General features: G+C 36.3%; 1 protein-coding gene across 2 annotated transcripts in view; it reads right to left on the reverse strand.

Moving 5' to 3' along the window:
• Positions 1-3180: 3180 nt before the first annotated feature.
• Positions 3181-25713, reverse strand: part of MOSPD2 (motile sperm domain containing 2) — a 45351-nt gene continuing 22818 nt past the window's right edge. The window contains exons 7-15 of one of the 2 annotated variants that reach the window (XM_036271470.1): positions 24105-24143; positions 18695-18819; positions 14937-15113; positions 14258-14370; positions 10378-10474; positions 9429-9525; positions 9002-9131; positions 6760-6862; positions 3181-3958 (exon numbers count right to left, since the gene is read on the reverse strand). In XM_036271470.1, coding sequence (XP_036127363.1) covers positions 3917-3958; positions 6760-6862; positions 9002-9131; positions 9429-9525; positions 10378-10474; positions 14258-14370; positions 14937-15113; positions 18695-18819; positions 24105-24143 — 923 coding nt within the window. In that variant the 3' untranslated portion in view covers positions 3181-3916. Of the gene's footprint in view, positions 3959-5541; positions 5922-6759; positions 6863-9001; positions 9132-9428; positions 9526-10377; positions 10475-14257; positions 14371-14936; positions 15114-18694; positions 18820-24104; positions 24144-25713 lie in introns of those variants that run through there. The other variant, XM_036271469.1, reaches the window with a different exon arrangement.

A 25713-nucleotide genomic window follows, 5' to 3' on the forward strand; every position in this document is an offset into this window, starting at 1 on the left:
TCCCTCCCATTCTATCTGTACAAAAAAAAATAAAAATAAAATAAAAATAAAATAAAAAGTTATATATAAAAAAAGACATACCTCCCCTTTCAATGACTAAGATCTTAAGTAGTTTAAAAAGATCCCAGAGCATTACTGGATTCTGGATTTGCAAGGAAACTTTTTTCTTTTTAACATCAGTTTCCTTTTACCTTTTCTTTTTAGTGACTTATCAGTCAGCCATATTTAAAAAATTAAAAGTAGTAGACTGTGTCATCCTATTATTATTGCCCTAATAATAACTTCCTCCCTCTCCACCCTGCTAAAAGGAAGTAGCTGGAGTCACAGCATTAAAATATTGCAAAAGTACCCCAAACACTTTTTGACATTTAGTTTATGACTGAGAAGAGTGATTTGGCATTTGACTCAAGTTGCTCAAGCACATTTGCCTCTTAGTGGGCGAAAGCAGTACAGGGCAAATTTAACTGCAAATAGTAAGGTATCGTGTATAGAATGAATCTGTATGATAGTATTAGAGTGAAGGCTGGCTGCAGAAAAGATAGAGTATTGGGTTAGGAAAGACAAATGTTTTACATCTTTGTTATAGTCCCAGGTCCAGCAACAGGGAACAGGCATACTGTTAGGAGCTTTGAAGCTTCCTGCAGTTAGAAACAAGAATATACATCTGAATATGTGGGGCAATAGCAAGTCCATGCAGGACAGTTTGGGATGATGTTCCAAAACTAGTGAGATTTTCAATGCACATACGTTTATACAGACCTCTAGAGTGACCTGAGAATTTGCAGGGGACTTTCTGGAGTAATAGAACTCAAGGCAGTGGCATTTGGTCCAGAGCAAATGGGACAGTATAAATGCTGGGAATTGTGATGCAAGTCTCAGTGAGGACGTTTTCTTTCTTACAGTTTGAAAATTTTTGTGTACCTACCTTCACAGAGCATATTTATGTCCAAGAAAATGAATTTAAATAAGCTAACTAAAGTGAATGGATTATTTCAAAGGAAATGGAAAAGTTAAAAAAATCTTGCTGTTTTTCGCTAGCGCTTTGTTTACAAAAGCTTATAATCACTAGAAGTCCCTTTGGCCCTAACACATTAACTTATCATGAGGATACTTCTGAAGGGATTTTTATGATTAAATCAATGTTTAAAATAGTGATGACATACTTTCCCCTAATAGTTTATTTATAAAAATTTGAATACTTGTGCCCACTGAGCTATGAAAATGAAGAGAGCTGACTGCGATAGACGCATACTGTCCCCCATGCCTGTCATTTGGTGCTTAGCATACACATTCTAGTCTATTTCCTTTTATGGAGGACATTTGTGAATTCAAAGCAGGAAATTAGACTGGGTAAGTTCTCTGATCCTGTTTCCTGGTCTGTAAATGGAGGGACTAGGTTGGATGAGCTTGCATGTCCACCCAACACCCTATATAATGCTTTCCTCTTGAGCCAGGGTTAGTACTCTCATGATTTAGGTTAACTTATATAGCAGAAGGGATTTTTGCAGATGTAATTAAAGTTTCTAATCAGTTACCTTTGAGTTCATCAGATTGTCTGGGTGGGCCTGATGCAATCAGGTAAGCCCTTAAACAGAACTGGGCTTTTCCTGAAAGAAGAGATTTGGAGTAGGAAAAGTTCTAGGAAGCTGGGATGGAAGGAAGTGGAGGCAACATCAGCAAAGCAAGGCCAGCCTTTCTAGGGCTGTTTTTTATTTTATTATTTTATTTTATTTATTTTATTTTAATTTTATTTTATATCCTCACCCGAGGACTTTTTTCCATTTTTGTTCAGATAGAGTGGGAGGGAGAGAAGGAGGGAGAGAGAGAGAGAGAGAGAGAGAGAGAGAAACATCGACATGAAAGGGACACATCGAGTGACTGCCTCCCGCACAACCCCAACCGGGGCCGGGGACAAACTGCAACCGAGGTACATGCCCTTAGCTGGAACCGAACCCGGGTCTCTCTGGACCGCAGGCTGATGCTCTAACCACTGAGCCAAATCGGCCAGGGCTCCAGGACTGCTTTAAATGCATTATTTCTTCTCACTCACACATCAGCCCTGTGTAGTACTATGATTATCAGACCCACTTAAGGACGAGGAAACTCAGGCTGAAAGAGGTCAATTAAAGTTCCCAAGTCACACAGGTAGCAGGTGGCAGGCAGTCTTACTTCAGAGCCCCCACTCCTAACCACCTTTGCCTCGGTTGGAACAAATGGGGAGTGCCATTCTGTCCTCCTGGGCCAGGGAAAGAAGGGCAGCCCTATGCCTCTGGGGGCCCATGTTGTTTTGCCATCAGGAAGCCTGGAGTTACTGGTGAAAATATAGGGGAGAAAGAGCTGAAGGCTGTTGTCAAGTAAACAGCGCTTTCCCCACAGGCACTCTTCTGTTTCCTAGAAAATTGTGTCTGTTAGGAAAGGAGACCATACCCACCAGATGTGGCACTTCTCGTTAGGTTACCCTTGTCTTTGTAACTCAATTTTTATTTTATCTGATGGTTTTGTATATCTACCCCTTTTTCTGTTTAGAAAATAGACCTGTCCTATTGGTTTTATTTCTGTGGAGCAGTAGCTTCCATTTGGGAGTGGCAAGTGGGCCACACCAACAATCCCAGGGCTTCTTCCCTCCCACCACCCCTCCTCAACCATGCCCATGTCCAGTGAACCAGGGCCTCCTCACAGGGGCTGCCTTCAATGTGATCAGCAGCCAGGCAGGTGTCAGGGTTGGTACGGAGATTGGGGGATGTAAGGCAGCTCTGGCGATAGGTTGCACCATGGAACCCCCAGCAACGACAGTGAGTCCGATGCTGACTCTGAGGAAAACAGAACTCCAGTGAAGAGCAGCCAGACCCTACCCGGGGCGAGGAAAAGAAACATACTAAGGACACGTCACCTGGTAACACAAGTGTATCTTTGGAAACTTGTAGGGTTGTCCTTATAAAGATGCAAAGCAGGTCTAAAAGAAATTGATGTGGTCTTTAAAAGGTCAGAGTGAGCCTGAACATTGCTTTTAAGATGCTTCATCAATTAGAGACCAGAGATTTTTTCTGATGATATTTATTTATTTTTCTAAAACATATTAAAATAGAAAACATGTTCTTTTGATCAATTTATACAAAGAAAATACCAATATAGTAATAAAAATACTGAAAATATATGAAAAGCACCAGAACATTAGAGAAATTATACTGGCAACAATTCTAGGAATATATTTTTTTTTGAAATTGTACAATAAAGTGCTATTAAATCCAGTCAAAATTAGTGGCAAGATATAAAAAGTTATGCAATCATTATGAAATTTGAGGCTAGGCTTACCAGCAATTGCATTTTTAGGCAACTTACAGATCAAACTAATGACATCTTATTAATGTTTTCATGCAAAATCTATTAATTTATATCCTCAAGTGAAAACAATCTAAATCTATCTCTATATATATATGTTGGTTCTTGGTAATTTGGTCATGAAAAAGTAATGCCATCATTCAAAATTAAATAATTATGGAGTACCAAAAATAATCATACAAATGTGATTCAATAAAATTAAGAGAATAAAATCAAATGTAAATATAGTGATTAATCAAGACAAGTAGAAATGTTTAGATGCCTTTGATTTTTATAGTAAATTTTCAGTAATTATGCTTAGTCACATTTGACAGACACACAAATGTTAACAAGATATGTTATTCAACAGACTTGACATTAGGGAAGAACGTTTTAGTGAATCAATGTAATTTTTGTATGAAACATTAAAGGGACACTGTTAGGATAATACATTGCCAATTTTGACTAATTATTTCCTCATTTATTTGCTGAGGAACAAAAAACACACATTTTGGCATTAGATTATATTAAAGCCAGGGATCTAACATATAAAGGAAAACCGCTGTGCACAAACACAGGGGGATACTATCGACAGGACTTAGGGTGGGCTGCAGTCACTTTCACGTCTGGAGGTGGCAAACTGAAACAGAAAAACCCAAATTAAGACAAGGTATCAGAGCAGTGTCCTTTTAAGGTTTTATGTCGTAGGCCAGTTTTGAAGGGACTCTATTATATGGTTCTTCATAACTCAGTTTTAGAATCATCAACTTCTCCAGATGAAAACCATCAACACTATACTTCAGAATACAATAAATCTCCAAACACAGCTCAATCAAAACTCACAATTTATTTTACAGGCCGACTACTTTTTCTTTCCTATAGATTTACAAGTGAACCACCATGGACTGACAGTGGTGATGTTAATGAGAACAAACTAATTCAGTAGTCTCTGCTCCTGCAAGGTGTTTCTTTTTAGGGATTTAGGAACCGTCTGAATATTACTGTGACAAGACAGAGCATCAGGCAAGTCACTTAGCCCTGATATGAAGGTTTTATAGCTCATCACGAGTTGTTTTTCACTCTTAAATGGAGAACTGACACTTGAGTTTTGCTTTCCTTTTTCATTCTTATAGATACTCCAGTTTTTTGTCAAGTTCCTTTTTCATGGCTGACTTTAACAAGGAACTGAAATGTAAAAGAATTATACTGCTATGCATCTGAAAAGCTAATTTTCAAAAATTTTTATCTAACTCCTTTCATTTAAGAAAAGAGGATGAAGATGGTGCAACTAACTGACTTATAATACATGAAGCAAAGGGGTGAGGGTCCCGCCATACTGAACAACACGAAATGACATAAAACAGACTGGAAAGTAGGATTGAAGAGATTTTCCCTCTGGATGTCACTAACAGAATTCAAAGAAAATCCAACCAAACTGAGTTTTTCAAATTGTACGTAAGTGAGAGTGTTCATAAAAAACTCTGAGCCCTGCCCTGGCCAGTTTGGCTCAGCGGTTGGAGCGTTGACCTGTGGACTAGAGTCCCGAGTTCGGTTCCCACTAGTGGCACGTACCAAAAAAAACAAAACAAAACAAAACTCTGAACCCTGGCCAAGTGGCTCAGTTGGTTGCAGCGTGGGCCCGTGCTCCAAAAGGTGGCTGGTCCAATTCCCAGTCAGGGCACAAGCCTGAGTTTCCGGGCTCGATCCCTAGTAGGGGGAGTGCAGGAGGCAGCCGATCGATGTTCCTTTCATCAATGTTTCTCTCTCTCCCTTCCTTTCTCTCTAAAATCAATAAAAACATATTTTTAAAAAAGTCTTGGATTAATAAAAGGCAGGCTGTTAAGGAAGACAGATTAAAAAACAAAGGTGAAAGGTGGCTTGGCATTGAATAGTTTTACATTACAAAAGAATATTGCCTAGCATTTGGAAGTAACTCTCAAAAGTACAGTCATGATTACAGAAATTACTCTGTATGTTTTTCCCACTGTACATGTTCTATATACATAGTATAGAAAAGCTAATAAGTTGGCTCAGCTATAATAATCATGTCATAAAAAAGCAGATTACATTCTTTTTGCTGCAACAAAGCATGTTATAATTTTCAGTTCTGCTTATATATATATATATACACACACAAACACACATACGCGCGCACACACACGATAAAACTTAATCTTTAAAAGTATTCAAATCAAAAGAAAAAATAAATTATATCTAAACTATTAATTTATACAACAGATATGCCTTTACTTATTTTACTAACCAGCTATACTTGCTTATCAATTTCTTAAGTGTTTCTTTAATAGTTTATTTTCCAGTCGTGTATCTGTTCCCCTTTAAATGTTGCACATTTCCTTTTAGGAAGCACAGCTGTGTGACACTGTTAGTAGCATGGTGAAGATCGGGGTCTTACTTTTTCCAAATAATGGATGAAAGAGTCATGTTTCCTACCAAGCACCGCTTCTTTAGCTATACAACAAATAGAAGAAAGAGATGACAAAAGCAAGCGAGAGCACTGTTAAGGAAAGCAGCAGCTGCTGGAACCAGATACAACGCTGAAGTTGGTCTTCAAGCTTCCTATTGCTTTCTAGTAAACGATTGAGCTAAACAGGGAAAAAAGGATGAAAGATTTGTATTAATAAAACTGTACATTAATCACGTGAATGACAAACAGGATTATTAGAAATCCAAACATTTACAGGATGGGTCCATCTACTCTGAAAGGCTGGCAGCTGGAAATGCAACAAGGAATTAGATTCGTTTGGTGAATAGATGTGTATCTGCTTACTCTTGTTTTGAGAAGGTCTAATTTCTAGTTGAGAAAAGAGCTAAGTAATCACTTCCTGGAAGTATCCAAACTAGCTACTTAGAAAGAGAGTACTCCACCCTCTGTCTTTTTTTTTTATTTAAATGCACTACATGGTACCTCTTCTGTGAGACAGAATTCTTTAGTTACTTCCCAAAGCACTATGTGCTTTGCAAAATGGTTCCTAGTTCAAATTAGAATCGCCAGAGCTTTGCCCTGGCCGGTGTGTCTCAGTTGATTGGGCATCCTCCCATGCACCGAAGGGTTGCCAGTTCAATTCCCACTCAGGGCACAAGTCCGGGTTGTGGGCTCGATCTCCGTTGGGGGTTGGGTTGTGTGCGTGCAGGAGGCAGCCAATCGATGTTTTGCTCTCACATTGATGTTTCTCTCTCTCCCTTTCTAAACATCAATTTAAAAAAAAATCTTTGATAAAAAATGGCCTGAGCTTTATAAAAGTTAGTAGATCTCCCAAAGTAACTCAGCTTACCATTTGTGATTTGGCTTCTCTTTACAAAGAAGAAAGCATTTCTGTTGTGTCTGGGCCAAAGGTTGTCCTTACGTCAGTGAGAAAAATGGATTTTTAATGTTAATTAGCATTAACAACATTGTTTTAGTTAGGAAGAACTAGCACTTACTTGTAGACACATATCTTCACTGGTTTTATCTGACATGTTAAAAGCATTGTCTTTTAATGTAAGAGTGGTTGGTTTACTGCTCTCAACAATATGGCATCTTAACCTATGAAAATCCAAAGGAAACATAACTTCTTAAAATTCTTAATTTTTAAAAATAAAAGTAAAATATAAAATGAAAAAAAAACCCACAGAAGTATATGTGACACAGGTGAAAATACTCCTTCCTCTGCCCAGATTCACCTAAGGTAGCAGCTCAGTGTATATTTATCTTTGAGGGGGACAGATTTTGGTACAAATATTATCTTGAACTCTTGTTTAAAAGAAACAGCAGATACTGGAAAAAGCTCTGAAAAACCAAGAAGTTACCCTTTTGTAAGAGTTACATTTATAAGGGAATCTCCATTTGTAAGGGTGTCTCCCTCTCCGTCCCAGGAAGCGGAGGATGACATGATTAAATCTGTAGAGACTCTCATCAATGGAGAAGGCACTGACCTAAATCTACATTAACAGCCTTACCCTTGTCACTTCCCATTACTGCCCCCCACCCACCAACATCTTCTTTTGTCTTTAGCTGTAGATTATATTTAAGGTGCTGGCTTGGGCCATTTGGGGTAGTTTTACTGATTTCTGCATCCCTCCCATGCATACAGGAGGATATACATGTTATTAAACGTCTGCTTGTTTTTCTTCTGTTATGTGTCTTTGATTGGGGGAGGGGAGTCTCAGCCAAGACTCTAGAAGGGTAAAGCGAAATTGCTTTTCCTTCCCTACAGTTTGGTGACCTACTATGGGACCTGATGAGACACCATACTCGTTTGGGAGCCTGCAGATTGAATCAAGGAAAACTGGCAGAAGCTGACAAAGGGTAAGAATTCTTCAAAAAGTCAGCTGTCCCAGATCTCACTCTAATGCCAGGCTGAGAGGGGAAGGTCAATGTCCTCTTCTTTCCAAATTTAGATTAGAAGGAGAAATATTTATGTGATCTAGTTCCTTCGGTATAGTGATTTTGGTTGAGATGTTTGTTGAGTACTCTTGTTTTCTACTGATCCTTTTTTGTCCCAGATGGTCACTGTTTTCTTTTGCATCATTTGTCATAAGAAGAACCATAGGCCCAGTGAAGTTTTCCTTTCGTCTTGTTCTATGTCTTTAGAGCTTGGCTTTGTGACCAGTAAGAATATTCTCTTCGGAGAGATGCATGCATCAGGTGACAAGCCGGATAGGCTTCGGGATCAGAGACACAAAGTGACAAGCAGCATTCTCTTTGTCCAACTGTGCCAGCTCCCATGGGAGTTTGTCATAAGGGGCCCTGGTCCATAAGGGGCCTTTGTTGTCTCAACTTTCACTGTCTCCTAAGTGCTGAAAATGTGCCATTCCAGAAGCACCTGCCTGGGGTCACAGATTTGCAGGTCTGTGACTGGGGGCATTTCACATTTCTTGTGGGAAACCAAAGACACGTTTGTGCTATACCATTTTTATTACCGAATGAGACAATGAAGATTTTTGCTTTCTTATACTAACTCTGGGAGTGAACGTTTTGATCTTGTGAGGACTGCATTTTTTGAACCCTCTTTTGGGATACCTCTTGAGTCCATGGTGAAGCCATAAAAAGGTTTATTGGTTTGAGTTACTATTGAGATTAATATAAGATTCTACTCATCAGTGGCCAGGCAATAGATCCTCTGAATTAGAAAACCTTCTATATTTGAAAAAAATTCTGAAGTGCTTTCATTGTAAATAATTGTCTTATTGGTATCTACGGAAAGACCAAACTGAAAGGAGGACACAAAGGAGTAGGGCAAAGTCCCTAACCTTAGAGATTTCCTTAGCAAGATGAAATTACAAGGCTCTTTTAACCTCCACTTTTAGAACATGTCCATCAAATTCAGAGAAGAGTTTAAAAAATCAGTGGCCATTCAATCCCTATTCACAGGGACCTTGACTAACTGCTAAGTCACATTCTTCCCATCCAAGATTATACTGAAGTTATCAGACAAGAAGATCTGTCCTTTGATACATCCAGATTCTTGTAACTGACCTGAAAGCCAATGTCTACTATTAGCAACCATCTTGAGAAACTCAATCACCTGGGAATCCCACAGCCTTGCAGAACTCAGGACCCATGCTAGATGCCTCAATGTCTGCCAGACTCTAGAAGGAAGGTATGCCTGCCTCGTCCATGTAGGCACATTTCTCTGTCTGATCCTTCCCACCACATCTGAATGCCTGTGAGTAAAAAGCATACCTGTGCTCCATCACTTTGTTTCTGGGAACTTCTTTCCAGAACTGAGTCAATTCTGCTGGGCCCGTGCCAGATAACTGTTCCATTTCTGCACCCATTATCAGAAACCGGTCTTGGGCAGAGACTGCTAAACCTGCATTCCAAAAGGACAAATTATATGAACAGGAATCTTTACGAAAGGTTAGATAGGTGCCTTAAAGCATTATTCTAGAAAAAATTAGGGATATGGAAATACCATAAAAAAAGGGAAAAAGTTTTAAAAATGAGGGTTTTTTTTTTTTAAATTTGATTTCGACTGGTATCAGTTTAAACAAAAACAACTAAAAATTATTTAATGCTGGGAAAAACTTTAGAGACCCATTTGCTCATCTCATTTTACACGTGGGAAAACAGATGCCTACAGTATAGTGGCTATCATGTGACAACTTACCCCCATGGGGAGATACAACTATATCAACTGATGCACCAGGGTCACAGCTGCTGTTGCTAGGCTTGACTCTGTATTTTTCTGGAGCAGTTGTTCTCACCTGTGTATAAACACAATAGTCACATAAAAACCTTTATGCTTTTGGGGGGAAAGGCTTACAAAGGACTTCTAACAAAATTAGCAGTTAATAATCAATAATCAAAATTTACAAAATAAAGCTTTGACGATTATGCATAGAATGCATCTTTGCCCACCACTAGGAAAAAAGCATCTCAAGCCATTTAAAAAACATGTACTCATTTTTAAGTCCAATTGTCACTTAGCCTTCCTCTTAAATAAAATTATTACTCTATCTGTTAAATATTTATCATGTGCTAGTCACCTAAATTTAATAACACGAATTCAAAACACTTAATGCACATGTTACAACACTGTTCAGAAGTTTAAAAAACAGCCAATAATCAAAGGACATTCAGACATCCTAGTGGTTAAATTTAAATTAAACAGATGATTTAAAGAAGTAATAACTACAATATGGGGTGGTGGTGGACTCAGTCTTCTTATACTTAATACTCAGTATCAGGTTAGTATCCAGTATAAACTAGTACTCCTGAAAATACTATACTTGGGAGAATTACAGCTTTATTTTTCACTGCTATTATGAACTATTCATATAGCGAAGAGTGATTTTCCTTGGACTTTTATACAACAAAGGTCAATTTGGACATTAGCCTATTACTATAAATAAAAGATTGAAATACAGAGCCCAAGAAACATTTTGGATCAGCTATGCCACATGATCAGAACTAGAAGGCAGTATAACATGGCTAAATATATCATAAATAAAATCATTGTGCAAGTTCAAAATTATCAACCTTTCAATTAAAATATGTCTAAAATCACTTCCCATGTCAAATTTTCACATATAATTTATCCTCTTTTGGAAATTTACCTTAAATGCCACTATGTTTTTAGTTACATTCGTCAACACTATTAAAGTTTTCTTCTCTCCAGATTCTGTACTTCCAAAATACAGTTCTTCCGCTGGGCTACATGATGATAAAAACATAAGGCATCTGTATTACTCAAAATAAATGACAATCTAATCTAGCTTGAAGAAAAACATTTGGTTAATGTTTTGTGCTCATTTATATAAAGAGATTTTATCATAAAAGAAAAGATTACAAAATAATTACCTAATATATTTTGTATTTTAATCTTATTGATTCAATGCACGCTATTTAAAAAGTCCTATGACCAACAATGAACTCACAGAAAGACAAACTTAAAAAACAATCCCATTTACCAATGCAGCAAAAACAACAACAACAAAAACAAAACTAAACTAAGATACCTAGGAATAAATTTAACTAAAGAAGAAGTACAGGATTTGTTCTCAGAAAACTATACGACAATGAAAAAAGAAATAGAGGAAGATATAAAAAAGTGAAACATATATCTTGTTCATGGATTAGAAAAATTAACATGAGTAAAATGTCCACACTACCCAAAGCAATCTATAGATTCAATGCAATCCCTATTAAAATACCAATGACAAATTTCATGGAACTACACCAAATACTCCAAAAGTTTATATGGAACCAAAAAAAGATCCCAAATAGCCACAGCAATCTTGAAAAAGAACAAAGTAGGAGGGACCACAAAACCGGATATCAGGTTATACTACAAAGCCTGGCACAAGAACAAGAATATAGATCAATGGAACAGAACAGAGAACCCAGAAATGGACCCAAGACATTATGCTCAATTAATATTTGACAAAGGTGGCAAGAGCATACAGTGAAGATAGTCCCTTTAATAAATGGTGTTGGGAAAATTGGACAGCTACATGCAAAAAAATGAAGTTAGACAACCAACTTACAACATATACAAGAATAAACTCAAAATGAGTAAAAGACTTAAATATGACTCATAAATCCATAAAAATCAGAAGGAAATGTAGGCAACAAAATTTCAGACATCATATGCAGCAGACTTTTCGCTGATACAATGCCTAAGGCAAGAGAAACAAAGGAAAAAAATGAACACATGGAACTACACCAAACTAAAAAGCTTTTGCACAGCAAAAGAAACAAGCATGAGAATGAAAAGGGAACCCACTCTCTGGGAAAGCATAATTGCCAACAATACATCAGATAAGGGCTTAATTTTCAAAATATATGGAGTACGCATACAGCTCAACAAAAGGAAGACAAAATAACCCAATTAAAAAAGCTGTGGTACATGTACACAATGGAATACTATGCAGTTGTAAGAAAGAAAGATCTCTTATCCTTTGAGATGGCATGGAGGGACCTGGAAAGTATTATGGTGAAACAAGCCAAGCAGAGAAAGACAAATATCACATGATCTCACTTATTTGTGGAATACAATGAACTAAACAAACTGCTGAAAAAAATTAACCCAGAGACATAGAGGTGGGGTACAGACTGACAAGCCTTGGAAGAAGGGAAGGGGGGAAGGAAGAGATAGACCACAGAACTTATATACATGTATACATAACCAATGGGCATAAACAACTATGCTGTGGGGGGGGGGCAGGATCGAGAGGAGGGTGTTAATTGGGGAAAAAGGAGAACCACCTGTAACACAAATAAATTAATTAATAAAAAAACTAAAAAAATAAAATAAAAAGTCCTATGCTTTCCTCATGATCAAAAGCAAAATAGGAAGGAACAGAGAGAGAGAATTAGGAAGATTCTGAATTAGTCCTATAATCAGCTCAAACGTAAGGTGCACTTACTTAAACTCTTTGGAAGGTTTTTGTAATAATTAAAGCAAATTAATTTGCAGCTTCGACTTCATCTAATTATAAGCAGATTAGAGTGGGGCATATTTTTATACACAAGACAAGTGCATAACTTAAAAAGAACAATCATTAGATATGTATTCAAGTAATTGAATCATTTCTTACTAATAAAGGCTTTTTCTATGTAATAGGGAAGAAGACAAGTAAAATCTGGAGTGAGAAATGCAGGAAGAATTTGTCAAACAGAAAAATCAGAGAGCCTCAAAATGCAAACTTTACTATTCTTGGCCAATATAATGCCCATCACCTAAAATGAAAGCAAAAAGACTTCAGCAAAGTTACATTGTCCAAACTGCATCAGGTTTCTCCAAACAATGAGAAGGACAGTATTTTTTATTTTTTTTTTAGATTAAAAAAAAATGAATTCGCCCTGGCCAGTTTTGGCTCAGCAATTAGAGTGTCGGCCTGCAGTCCAGAGAGACCCAGGTTCGGTTCCTGCTAAGGGCATGTACCTCGATTGCAGTTTGTCCCCGGCCCTGGTTGGGTTGTGTGGGTGGCAGCCACTCGATGTGTCCCTTTTACATCGATGTTTCTCTCTCTCTCTCTTCCTCTCTCTCCCTCCCACTCTATCTGAAGAAAAAATGGAAAAATGTCCTCAGGTGAGGATTAAAAAAAAAAAAAAAGATGAATTCTTCAGATAGCTCTTGGTGTAGAGATACATCTTTACATAGATTCATGTTACATCAGGAATGTTTTCATATCAAAGATGCTTACTCAGCTAGAGAACATACATTTTTAAGGAAGTGCTGTCCCAGTAGGGCTTTGCCCAGCTTTGGACAAGACAGTAAATGAGCAGGTTTGTTGGTTTCCTTTTCAAACTCAATCTAAAGTATGCCCCAGAAGAGACAGGAAGGTTTTGGATTTCAGAACTGCTCTCAGTAATCAGCACAGAAATCATGAGAAGCTCTGGGGAGGCAGACATAGGTTGAGTCTTTGGACATGTGCAGAAGCCCTGTGACTTTCCTGGGGCAGAGGCAGGGAATGGAAGAGCCCCAAGTTCCACTTTGGCTTTCTTCCCACCAAGTTCTTCTGGCCATACCTAGATATTTATAAGCCAGGACCTATAGTTTTGACAGGCCTCCAGTGAAAAAACAGAATGAGTAACTTCCAAACTAGAAGAGAGAAAAATGGGAAACAAACTCCAAAGAGGTAAAATGGCAAAGAAAAACCATGGAAAACAGCACATGCACGTGCATTTCTATTTCTCACTCTCTTTCTCTCCCTCTCTCACACAAATACAGACACAACAAATCCAAATATAACAGTAATCAAAATATGTGCAAACAAACTAATCTGATCAATTACAGAATCTCAGATTCAAGTTTTAAAACTCGAGCTGCACTGTTCATAACAGACATACCTAAAACGGTTACATGGAAAGGTTTCAAGTAAAGGCATAGAAAAGATATATTAGGTCATCACTAAAGAAAGTTGGTTATAGCAATATTAATATAAGACTAAATAAATTTACCAACCAAAAGCATCACTAGTGAGAAAGAAGTCTTTACATAATGATAAAGAAACAATCCTGAATCTTTTAGATTGCATAACCTGGGAATAAAAATAGAGATGAGCTGAAATTTGGCTTTAGTAAATAACCTATTTTTCTGGTTCAGCTTTAATTTTGGAAGGTCAAACTAATAAATACCTGCATTCAATGGTGTTTCTGGCATCTTTGAACTTGTGAAAGTCTAATAGTATCAGGAAAATGACAAAAATACATGTCATATATGTCATTCAGATTTACTATTAATATATGAATATTCACTTTCACTACCTGATGTCATATGAGGGCCTTTTAAACACACACTCAATGGAATAAATAACCAAAAGGTAGCTAAAATTATCCACTATGTCTGGAAACCAAGGTGAGTCTTCAAATAACCCTTAATTTTGTATTTCCCTAGTTTCAAAAATAGTGTAGAAGTTTTCTTACTTTGCAGTTCCCTCAAAATGATGAAAATGTTACAAAAGCATAGCTAATAAAATCTTCCATTATTACCTGATGTGTAATAAGGGCCCTTTAAACACACTCAGTGGTTTCTTGAAAGCTTTCATCTTGGAATCAACTTTTTCATTTTCTTCTGCTTTGGAAGTAGGTTCAGTTAGGTTAATCTAAAAATTAAAAATATATACCCGAAGAAAGAAAAGATAAAGAAATTTAGTTTGATACTTGACATCTGGGCAGGTCACTGAGTCAAAAAGTAAACAATATATTGATTCAATGGAAATTACAATCTTTAACATAGCTTTATTATACCTAAATTGTATATTTTATATGTATTAATGTTATATTAACATACAATTGAGAGGCTGCTATTATTGTCACTGTAGAAAATATAACATGGTCCTTTAAATTTGTTCTAAATTAGAATGTATTTATCTATCAAGCCCCTGATTACAAGATGACAACTGAGTGCTTTTTAAAATATGAAACAAAGAGAGAAATTAGATCAAGGTAAAGTTTTAATTTTATTTTAGACAAAACAGTTCCTTCCAGGTGCGTTTTGCCGATCTTTGTTAAAAAGTATGGAATCGGCCCATCCCATCCTTCTTTCTTTTTACATACAAAGATGTAAAAGGACAGAAAGTTGTGAATTACCCAAAATCACATAGCAAGCTACTAGAATTGGGGCTAGGCCACAGCTTTTGACTCAATTTCATTTTATTTTTTAAATTACCTTTTTCAGAAGAGCTGTTTGTTCTTCATTAGAAATTGTTTCCAAGGTTTCTTTGCCATCACTTTCTATATCTTCCTTACTTGAAGCTTCATCCTCACTGGCAATGGGCCCATTTTCACACAATGGCGTCTGGAAGTCATCATCTACTAGTGGTGGATAGCTATATTTGAAAGGATCCTAGAGGAAAAGAATTTTGGATCAGTCTGCTAAAGGGTGGGTAAAAAAATAATTCTATTAGTATTCCATTCCTTTGGCCAAGGAAACAGACTGAATTAGACAGTGAAATTTAAAACAAACAAGCAAAGGGAAAAGTAATCAATGGTGAGGGACAATTGGCCAGCCATCTGTAAAACAACCAAGCTGGATCTTTAGCTCACTCTTTACACCAAAAAGAATTTCAGAAGGATGAAAGCTTTAAGTGTGTCTGCAAGTGTGTTTATTTATTTTTAAAAACCACATACGCTCCAGAACAACACACAGGGGGATTAAAACAAAACAAAACACAAACCTAAGTAGCGACAGTCTTTCTAAGCATAGCACAAAATTTAGAAGGCATGCAAATATTGATAAAAATTGAGCACACTAAAATAAAATTTTAAAAATAAAAATCCACAACTGGGAAAATATGCACCACACATATCAGCAACAAAAGACAATTTTTGTTAATATAGACAAATCAACCAGAAATGAATAACCCAACAGAATGAGGAATAAAAGAATGGTACAGTTCATAGAAAAAGAATGAAGGCTGCCTTTTAAATCATTAAAACATGCTCAGCATCACTTACAATAAAAGAAATTCAAATTAAAACTATAATGAAATATTTTTCACCTAGACTGGCATAAATGGGAATATGTGGTGTTGGCAGGAATGTGGTTCAAGTGTTCTCACACATTATTGGTAAATGGGCACGATCTCTTTAGAGGCAATTGGCAACAGCTATCAAAATTAAACACTAAATATGCCTATTGATACCTAATGATTTTATTTCCTGGAGTTTATTATCCTCTACATATTCTGCTGCACCCATGTACCAAGAGTTATATACAAGGACAGTCAGTGCAGCACTATTAGTAATAGCAAAAGATTATAAAATACGTAATATACCTTCAAAAGAACTGATTAAATAAGTTATGTTATATCTACACACTGGAATGTACGGCAATGGTTTAATGAATCAGGTAGACCTCGGTGAATCAAGATGGTATAATCTAAAAATAAATGATGTAAAAAAACCCACAGTAGAATATATATGATATGTAACAATTATCTAAAATAGTATAATGGACACAGTATCTCTGGAAAGAGAGAAAACTTGGAAATAGTGACTGCCTCTGGGAAGTAGCACTGGGCAGTGACCTGGGAGGGAGACGTACTTTTCACTATACTGTTATACTTTTCAGTCTTTGGTATTGTTTGCTATTTGTTTTTTTATCCTCACCCAAGGACATGTTTCCATTTTTTGTTCAGATAGAGTGGGAGGGAGAGAGAGGAAGAGAGAGAGAGAGAGAAAGATCAATGTGAAGGGACACATCGAGTGGCTGCCATCCGCACGACCGACCAGGGCCACGGACAAACTGCAACCAAGGTATGTGCCCTTAGTGGGAACCGAACCTGAGTCTCTCCGGACCACAGGCCGACGCTCTAACCGCTGAGCGAAACTGGCCAGGGCTTGTTTGCTATTTTTTAAAAAATCATGTGTGTGGCTCTAGCTGGTTTTGCTCAGTGGTTAGAGCATTGGACCCCAGACCAAAGAGTCACAGATTTGATTCTGGTTAAGGGCACAGACCTCGGCTGCAGTTTGTCCCTGGCCCTGGTCGGGGTCCTGGAGGAGGCAACCAGTCAATGTGTACCTCTCATATCGATGTTTCTCTCTCTCTCTTCTTCCCTCCCACTCTATCTGAAGATAAATGGAAAAATGTCCTTGGATGAGGACTGAAAAAAAAAATTGTGTATGTATTACTTTTTGAAAACAAAAAAATTATGAAAAAATAGTAGTCCTAACTATAATTTTGACTACAGTCCTGAAGAAATATACCACTAACATCAGAAATGGGAAATAAAATACTCTTTTATACCTCTAAAAATAAATATAGTTTACTAAATGCTGTTAATTTAAAGATACAATTCTATGGGCAAAGGCTAAATAATATAAAAACCAATCAAATCACCACTTTAAGGGTAGTACTTGAAATGAACCATACTCTGGTTTTTCTAGGTTAAAATATAAAATATGAAGTCTCAGAACAGGAAAGCAGCAGATTTGAATTAAAAATATTAGTTCAATCAGTAGACGAATGGATAAAAAAAGCTGTGGTACATATACACAATGGAGTACTACGCAGCTGTAAGAAAGAAAGAGCTCTTATCCTTTGAGACGACATGGAGGGACCTGGAAAGTCTTATCCTAAGTGAAACAAGCCAAACAGAGAAAGACAAGTATCATATGATCTCACTTATTTGTGGAATATAATGAACATAACAGTCTGAAGAACAGGGTAGTCCCAGAGATGTGGAAGTAGGGTACAACCCTCAAAAGAGGGGGTGGTGGGTGAAGGGAAGAGATAAACCACAGAACTTATATGCATGTACATATAACCAATGGACATGGACAACAAAGCTGGGGACGGGGAGGAGGGTGTCAATGGGGAAAAAAGGAGAAACATCTATAACAAAAATAAATAAATAAATAAATAAATAAATAAATAAATAAATAAATAAATAAATAAAATAATAAAAAAAGAATGCAGTATGAGCCAAAAATATATATATATATATTAGTTCAAGTTTTTTTAATCAAAGAAAACAAACAAAGGACATACCAAAATTTTTCATCTTGCTATCTCCTTGGTTCTGGTTGAATACAATTTTGCCAGGAAGGCAGTATACAAAGTAGATTATAAAAATCAAATAGAAATATTATCAATCAATTGCCAATTGCCAAGGCATACCAATTCTATAGGTTTACAGTTTATAGTCATTATCACAATATGTTTTATTGTTATACAGTATTAAGAATTTAACACACACCTACTTACTCCTGGTCTCTTAACTGTAAGTAGAAAAATCATTTCCAAAAAATCTTTATAGTATATATTATCTTTTAAATTAAAAAGATTGTTCAATAGCAAACAATTGGAAGCAAAGTAAAGACACATCAATGTAAATACTAATAGTTATTAAGTAAATGATTTATGTTTCATCTTTAGACACTGGAATATTAACCAGCCAGGAATAAGAGTAAGACAGCTTGTCACATATTGATTTGAAATGATCTCTAAGACATGTTGTAAAGAAAAAAGCAGGATGCACAATAGTGTATAAATATATTACTTGTTTAAAAGAGAGGGGAAGAAGGAAGAATTACATATATACTATACTTGTTTATACATATAGTACATATATACTACAGTTGCTTGTATAGGCACTACAGATCCCTGGAAATAAATGTAAGAAATGGAACTAGGGAGGGGAAAGCAGTGGTTAAGACAGCAGTAGAAAGGCTTTTATAGAATACTTGTTTTTGAATACTGAATACTTTACTGAATGCTTTTCAGTTTAGAACTGTTCAAAAATAGCAATGTAACAACTTGAAAACTTAAAAAATGTAACGCTGCTTGCTGTTTTGGGGAATCTATGATCTTTCTTTGGATGTTATTTATGACACTGCTTTTCCTTTTTCCTTGAGGAAAGAATACAGCCTAGTGTGCCATGACCCAGTCTTATTTTAGAAACAAGTTTCAAGTACTATACTTACAGTTCCACCCATGTGGGGAGGCAGGTATTCTACACTGACATACTCTTGGACTTCATTTTTACTGGTAAACTTCAACAAACTCACTGCTTCTGGACCAAGCCAGGATTTCACAATTTTGAAAGCAGCTGAAGAGAAAACAGTCACTTGATTAAATTATTTTCATTCTCTTTCTCAATTAATTTACTGGAGGTGCTAACTCAGGTCTTCTAAAATTAGTTTGGGCTAAAATTTGTTTATATCTTTCCATGGCATGACAGGACTTCACATTCTCCAGTTCTTATAGACATTTACACTGTGACTATCCCTTACAGGTTTCAATGGTCTATGAAGATTCAGAAAGATGATCAATTACTCTAATGTTCTCTGATAAACTCATCAGAGTTTTGGCCTCTGCACAAATCCGTCAATGATCCCAACTACTAAGATTTCCAAACACTAAATCTAACAGCATTGTGATTCAGGAAATAACTGCACAATAGTATGGGAAGAGTAGTTTGCCTTATGCTTCTGATAAACCCCCAGTCTGAAAAACCTGAAATGGGAATTTAGGAAGAGAAACAGCCCTCCTCATAATGGGTATGAGCTGGACCCAGACTTCCATTCTAACCCTAAACTTCTCTGCCTTTCTCCCAAGTCCTCCAGTGTTATGTAATTGTGAGGAATTTACAGAATCTGTGAGAATAAACTGTTATCAAACCCAGCTGTTTAATAATTACAATCTGTTCTGTCATGCCATTCTGATTTATACTTAATCTATACTTGTTTCCATTGTGACATTCTAAGTACATTTTAAAGAAATTAAAAGAGGAATCCTGTACTAAGTTCGCAAGAGCATCAATTAAAAAAATCAAGAAATAAAACAGCATGATAATGGAAAGAGCCTATAGATGATGTACTATAGAATTGTACACCTGAGCCCTGGCCAGTGTGGCTCAGTTGAGTTTCATGCCATGCACCGAAAGGTCACCGGTTCAATTCCTGGTCAGGGCACATGCCCAGGCTGCAGGCTCGATCCCTGGTTGAGGTGCATTCAGGAGGCAACAGGTCGATGTTTCTCTGTCACATTGATGTTTCTGTCCCCCCTGCCCCTTCCTCTCTCTCTAAAAAAAAAAGTAAAAAAATTGTACACCTGAAACCTATTTAATTTTATTAACCAATGTCAACCCAATAAATTCAATAAAAGAGAAAAAAAGAAAAGAAATAAAACTGCATAATAGACACTGAATACTGAATAGTAGTTCAGAATACATTTTTACTTTGGCTAATTATGCTTAAAATCTTTTTACATAACCTTTACATTCTCATTCATTTCAATTGTAAAAGTCTGAGTTGACATGTTTGAAGTAATGCTACTTGAATTATCTAAAGTGCTCTATCTGTTTTTTTAGAACAGCATGAGATATATTTTACATACTATAAAATTTACCCTTTTAAAGTATATACATTAATGGTTTTTGATATATTCACAGAGTTGCACAATCATCACCTCTAATTTTAGAACATTTTCATCATACCAGTAAGAAGCCCTCACTTATTAGCAATCTCTCCTTATCCTCTCTTCTTCAATTCCATGGTCAACACTTATCTGCTTTCTGTCTATATGGATTTGCCTATTTCGGACATTTCATATAAATAGAATCATACAATGTTTTTTGTTTTTTTTTTCTACTGGTTTTGTTCACTCAGCATGTTTTCAAGGTGCATCCATGACACAGCATGTATTATTATTCAATTCCTTTTTATGGCTGAATAATTTTCCATTTTATGGATATATACCATTTGTGTATCCATTTATCAACTGATGAACATTTGCATTGTTTCCACTTTCTACTATTATGAATAATGCTTCCATGAACATTTGTGTACAAGTTCTTGTGTGAACATAAGGCTTCAGTTCTCTTGAAGATATAGCTAGGAGTGGAATTGCTGGGTCATATGGTAATTTCATGTTTAACTTTTTGAGGAACTGCCATTTTACATTCTCATCAGCAATGTATGAGGGTTCCAATTTTTCCACATCCTTGTCAACACTTGCTACTGTCTGTCTCTTTGATTACAGCCATCCTAGTGGGTGTGAAGTATTATCTTACTTGGTTTTGATTTGAATTTCTTTAATGATTGATGCTGAGCACTTTGTCATGTGTTCATTGCCACTTGCATTATCTTCTTTGGAAAAATGTCTATTCAAATCTTTTACCCTTTTTAATTGGGCCATTTGTCATTTTATTGTTGCATTATAAAAGTTATTTACATATTCTAGACATAAGTCCCTTATCAAATGTATAATTTGTAAATATTTGATTTCATTCTGAGAGCTGTCTTTTCACCTTCTTCATGGTGTCCTTTGGAGTACAGAAGTTTTAAATATTTATGAAGTCCAGTGTATCTATTTTCTTCCTTTGTCACTTGTTATTTTTTTGTTTTTGTTTTTTGTGGTGTCATATCTAAGAAAACAGTGCCTAATCCAAGGTCACAAAGATTCACTCCTATGGTTTATTATAAGAGTTTTATAGTTTTAATGCTTACATATGAGTTAATTTTTATACATGATAGGAGGTAGAGATCCATCTTCATTCTTTTTGAATGCAAATGTTCAGTTATTCCAGCACTATTTATTAAAAAGACTATTTGTTCTTTCCTGAATTGTCTTAATATCATTGTCAATGATCAATAACCATAAATGTTAGAGTTTCTTTATGGACTCGCAATTCTATTTATTTATCTATTTATCTATCCTTATGTCTGTACCACATCTTAGTTACTATAGCTTTAGAGTGAGGTTTGAAATCACAAAGTGTGAGTTTTCCCTGGCCAGTGTGGCTCAGTTGGTTGAGCATTATCCCATGCATCGAGAGGTCGCTGGTTCAATTCCCGGTCATGGCATATGGTCGCTGGTTCAATTCCCAGTCATAGCATATACCCAGGTTTCAGGATCAATCCTGATCAGGTAAAGTATGAGAGGCAACCAATAGATGTTTCTCTCTCACATCAATTTTCTCTATCTCGCTCTCCCTTCCTCTTTCTCTAAAATCAATAAAACATATTGTTTTTTAAAAAGTGTGAGTCCTCCAGTTTCATTGTTATTTTTCAAGATTTTTACTACTCTGGGTCTCTTACATTTCCATATGAATTTGAGGACAAGCCTGTCAATTTCTGTTAAAAAAAGGCAGCTGGGATTTTGACAGGGGCTGCATTGAATATATGAATCAATTCAGGAAGTAGTCATCTTATCAATATTAGGTCTTCCAATCCTTGAATAAGAGATGTCTGTTTACCTAGGTCTTTAATATCCTTTAATGGTGTTTGGTAGTTTTCAGTGTATAAATCTTGAACTTCTTTTATTAATTTTATTTCTAAGTATTTTATTCTTTGTGATGCTACTATAAATGGAATTATTTTCTTAATTTCATTTTTGGATTATTCATTGTGAGTATATAGAAATACAACTGATTCTGTGCATCCTGCCACCTTGTGCTGAACTCGGTTATTAGTTCTAATAAATCTTGTGTGTGTTTGTATTCCTTAAAATGTTACGTATAGAAGATTATGTCACCTGCAAATATTGTTAGTCTTACTCCATGTATGCTGTGGGTTTTCACAGATGCAGGTTTTACATAGATGCCCTTTATCAGACTGCGGATGCTCTCTTCTGTGCAGCAAAGAATGAACCTTATCACAGAGAGGTTTGGTCTTTACTTTAGCTGCTGGGAGATAATCTTCATGCCTGACAGGAGTGTCTTCGTTTGTCTGGGGGCTTTGGGTCACATTGGAACAATATGACTTAGGGTGGGGGCTTTGCACCACATAATATCAGTAGACCTCTGGGGAGACTGAGAAAGAACATTGTGGTAAATCAATGTGGTCTATGTAATGAAACCCCAATAAAAACTCTGAGATCCGCAATTTGGGTGATCTTCCTTGGTTGGCCATACTCTGTGGGTACTGCTTCATGCTGATGCTGGAAAATTAACTGGCTCCACATTTGGTACTTCCCTGGATTCCACTCAATGGTTTTCATCCCTTTGCTAATTTTAATCTGAATCCTTTCCTGTAGTAAACTGTAATGGTGAGTATACTAGCTTTCAATCAGTTCTGTTAAGTCATTCTAGTAAACCTGAGTGAGAGTGGTTTTGGGAACACCTTGAACTTACAGTTGGTGTCAGAAGTGAGGGTAGTCTGTGTGAACTACTGTGGTCCCCCAAACTTCACAGTTCCAACTATTTGTGCCTTCTATTTCTAGTTTCTTGAGGGTGTTTATCATGAGACTACTGAATTTTTTCAAATGCTTTTTCTGTGTCTATTGAGATGAGCATGTTTTTTTTTTCTTTCTTTTAGCCTATTAATATATTGGATAACATTGATTTTATTATGTTAAACCGACTTTGCATTTCTGGGATAAATCCCAATTGGTCATGGTGTATAATCCTTTTTATATGTTGCTAAATTCAGTTTGTTAGTACTTTATTGAGGATTAGTCCAGCTATATTCATAAGGGATACTGATCTGTAGTTTTCCTGTGATGTTTGTTATTAGGGATATATCTGTTCATAAAATGAATTGGAAATTGTTCCCTCCTCTTTTTTTTTTGGAAGAGTTTACAAAGGATTGGTGTTGCTTCTTCTTTGTATGTTTCGTAGAATTTACCAGTGAAGCTATTTGTACGTGAGCTTTTCTTTGTGAGAAATTTTTGATTACTAGTATTTTTCAATTGTTTTAAAATATATTGTCAACTCTGGCTGGTTTGGCTCAGAGGTTAGAGCATCAGCCAGCAGACCAGAGACACCCGAGTTTGGTTCCTGCTAAGGGCATGTACCTCGGTTGCAGTTTGTCTCCTGCCCTGGTTGGGGTTGTGTGGGTGGCAACCAGTCGATGTGTCTCCCTCACATTGATGTTTCTCACTGTCTCTCTTCCTCCCTTTCTCCCTCCTGCTCTATCTGAAGACAAATGCAAAAATATCCTCGAGTGAGAATAAAAAAATGTATATTATCAAAAATATATTATGATTGTCATAAGGGGTATGCGACTATAAAGATTTGGAGTAAATTTCGGATTCATCCCACCTTCCTCCTCAACACCTGAAGCCCATGAGAAAACCCAGCCAAGGCCTGTGTTCTATGAAATACCCCATCTATGGGTGACAAACTGAGACTTCTGACTCGAGTTTTACATAAACAGCTGAACATTCTGAGGCTGTTTTTAGAGAAGACTAGTGGGTGTTCCCAAGAAGTAGAAAGTTAGCCTCATTTGCTTAGGAACAGTCTTTGAGTGTTCTAGTTTTAGCCTTTTAAGAGTACATATACACCAAGCACAATATAAACATTTTTTAAACAACCATAGAAATCTGGCTAAATTGGCAAAGAAAAAAGGAAATCAGACATTTTGTTTTAGAAAGTGTAAGTAATATACTCACCGTTCATTATCCAAGGCATATCAAAGATCACTATTTTTGCTGAAAGATAAGAAAAAAAAATGCATTGAATGTGACTTAGTACCACTACAGTAATATCACTCATACCTGACCTAGAAAAAAATGACGATCTAAATGTAACAAAACACGGAGCTGGATGACTCAGTTCTAAGTCAGTGGAGAATGAGTGGTGCAAGAACTAAACTAACTTCTCACAATGGTGAAGAGCCCACCCAGGAGGATGGCTTGTGGGAAATAAATAATGCACTATCACTGTCCTTTGGCAAGCAGCCTATTCTTTTGTCTGTTTATTGTTTTGTTGTTTCCATGAAGGCACAAAAGAAAACTGTTCAGTGGGGAAACAGAGTCTTTGGATGTGGCATGTCATATTATCACTGAAGGTCACTGAACTTTAATTTAAAACAATTTCAATGTCTAATTTATGGTTTCAATTATAATTTTCTACAGATTATATTGTTCAACCACTCTCACTGTTGCCCCTCTATTTTAATAAATCATCATGTTTTAAGAAACAAAATATTTCCACTTTTCTTAATGCTATGAGCTCCAGGAAGCCAATAAATCCAAAGTATACAGAAGTATTATTTGCATACTTAGATGAATATATTAAACATCCCTATTAACAGTTGTGAGAAAACCAAAAATCACAAAGGTGTTTTGATACCCAATTTATTCTAGTTCAGAAGAATGAAAATGTAATTTCATTCTTCTCAGAGCAGAGAAACTCCTAGAACAATTATATTAATGTAGGACAGTAAAGTGCAGGTAAAGAACAAGGGATCTGTGAAGAGGTACCCTGGTACTTAATACTTCAGTCTTTATCTGGGATATGTCTAAAAATATTTGGACTCAAGATATTAAGAAATAAAATAGTTATATTTCATAACAAATTTTGAAGCATAATTTAAGATTCTACAAAAGTCAGTGTCTGAAAAACTACATTATATGGGTAGAATATGTACATTACCTCCAGTTAATGGGAATGAATAGTATTCTAACTCATCGTTATACTGGAGCCATGAATTTATTAATAGTTTTCTCAAAAAAATCTTGGATGTGTTTTATAACGTAATAAAAATAATACTATTTATAAATGGCTCTTCACAAACTCCATTAGATAGTTCAATAAACAAGTGAATGTTTTATTTCATTTTGTACATAAGAGAAACAAGCTAATAATGGGGGGTGGTGATTCCTTACTGATCAGTGACTGGCACTACTCAGCAAGCTTTAATGAATCAGGGTACATTCCAGATACAGATTCAGAAGAAACAGCAAATCCTACAGGGTCCCCAAACCAGACACTCTTTTCCCTAAAAATTTTCATGAATACTCTCTCTGAAGACCTAAGAGCACAGGGCTAGGGGTGGCACTGATCCTTGATATCCATGATGCTTTTTGTCTGTTCCTCACTTCATGTTAATAATAATGCAAATGCATGCCAAGGTAAGATGATTTAAGAATTTTATGCTTTAGCATCATCTGAGTCACAAGCCCTAAAAGACTCTCTTTGTGGTATTTGCCAGGGGTGTGCCCAGACAGACCTGTGAGTTTCCATTTTCTGACATCCCTGTTGCCTCTCTTTTGTCTT

Source organism: Molossus molossus, unplaced genomic scaffold (assembly GCF_014108415.1).
Source record: "Molossus molossus isolate mMolMol1 unplaced genomic scaffold, mMolMol1.p scaffold_m16_p_2, whole genome shotgun sequence".
In the NCBI taxonomy this organism is placed as follows: Eukaryota; Metazoa; Chordata; class Mammalia; order Chiroptera; family Molossidae; genus Molossus; species Molossus molossus.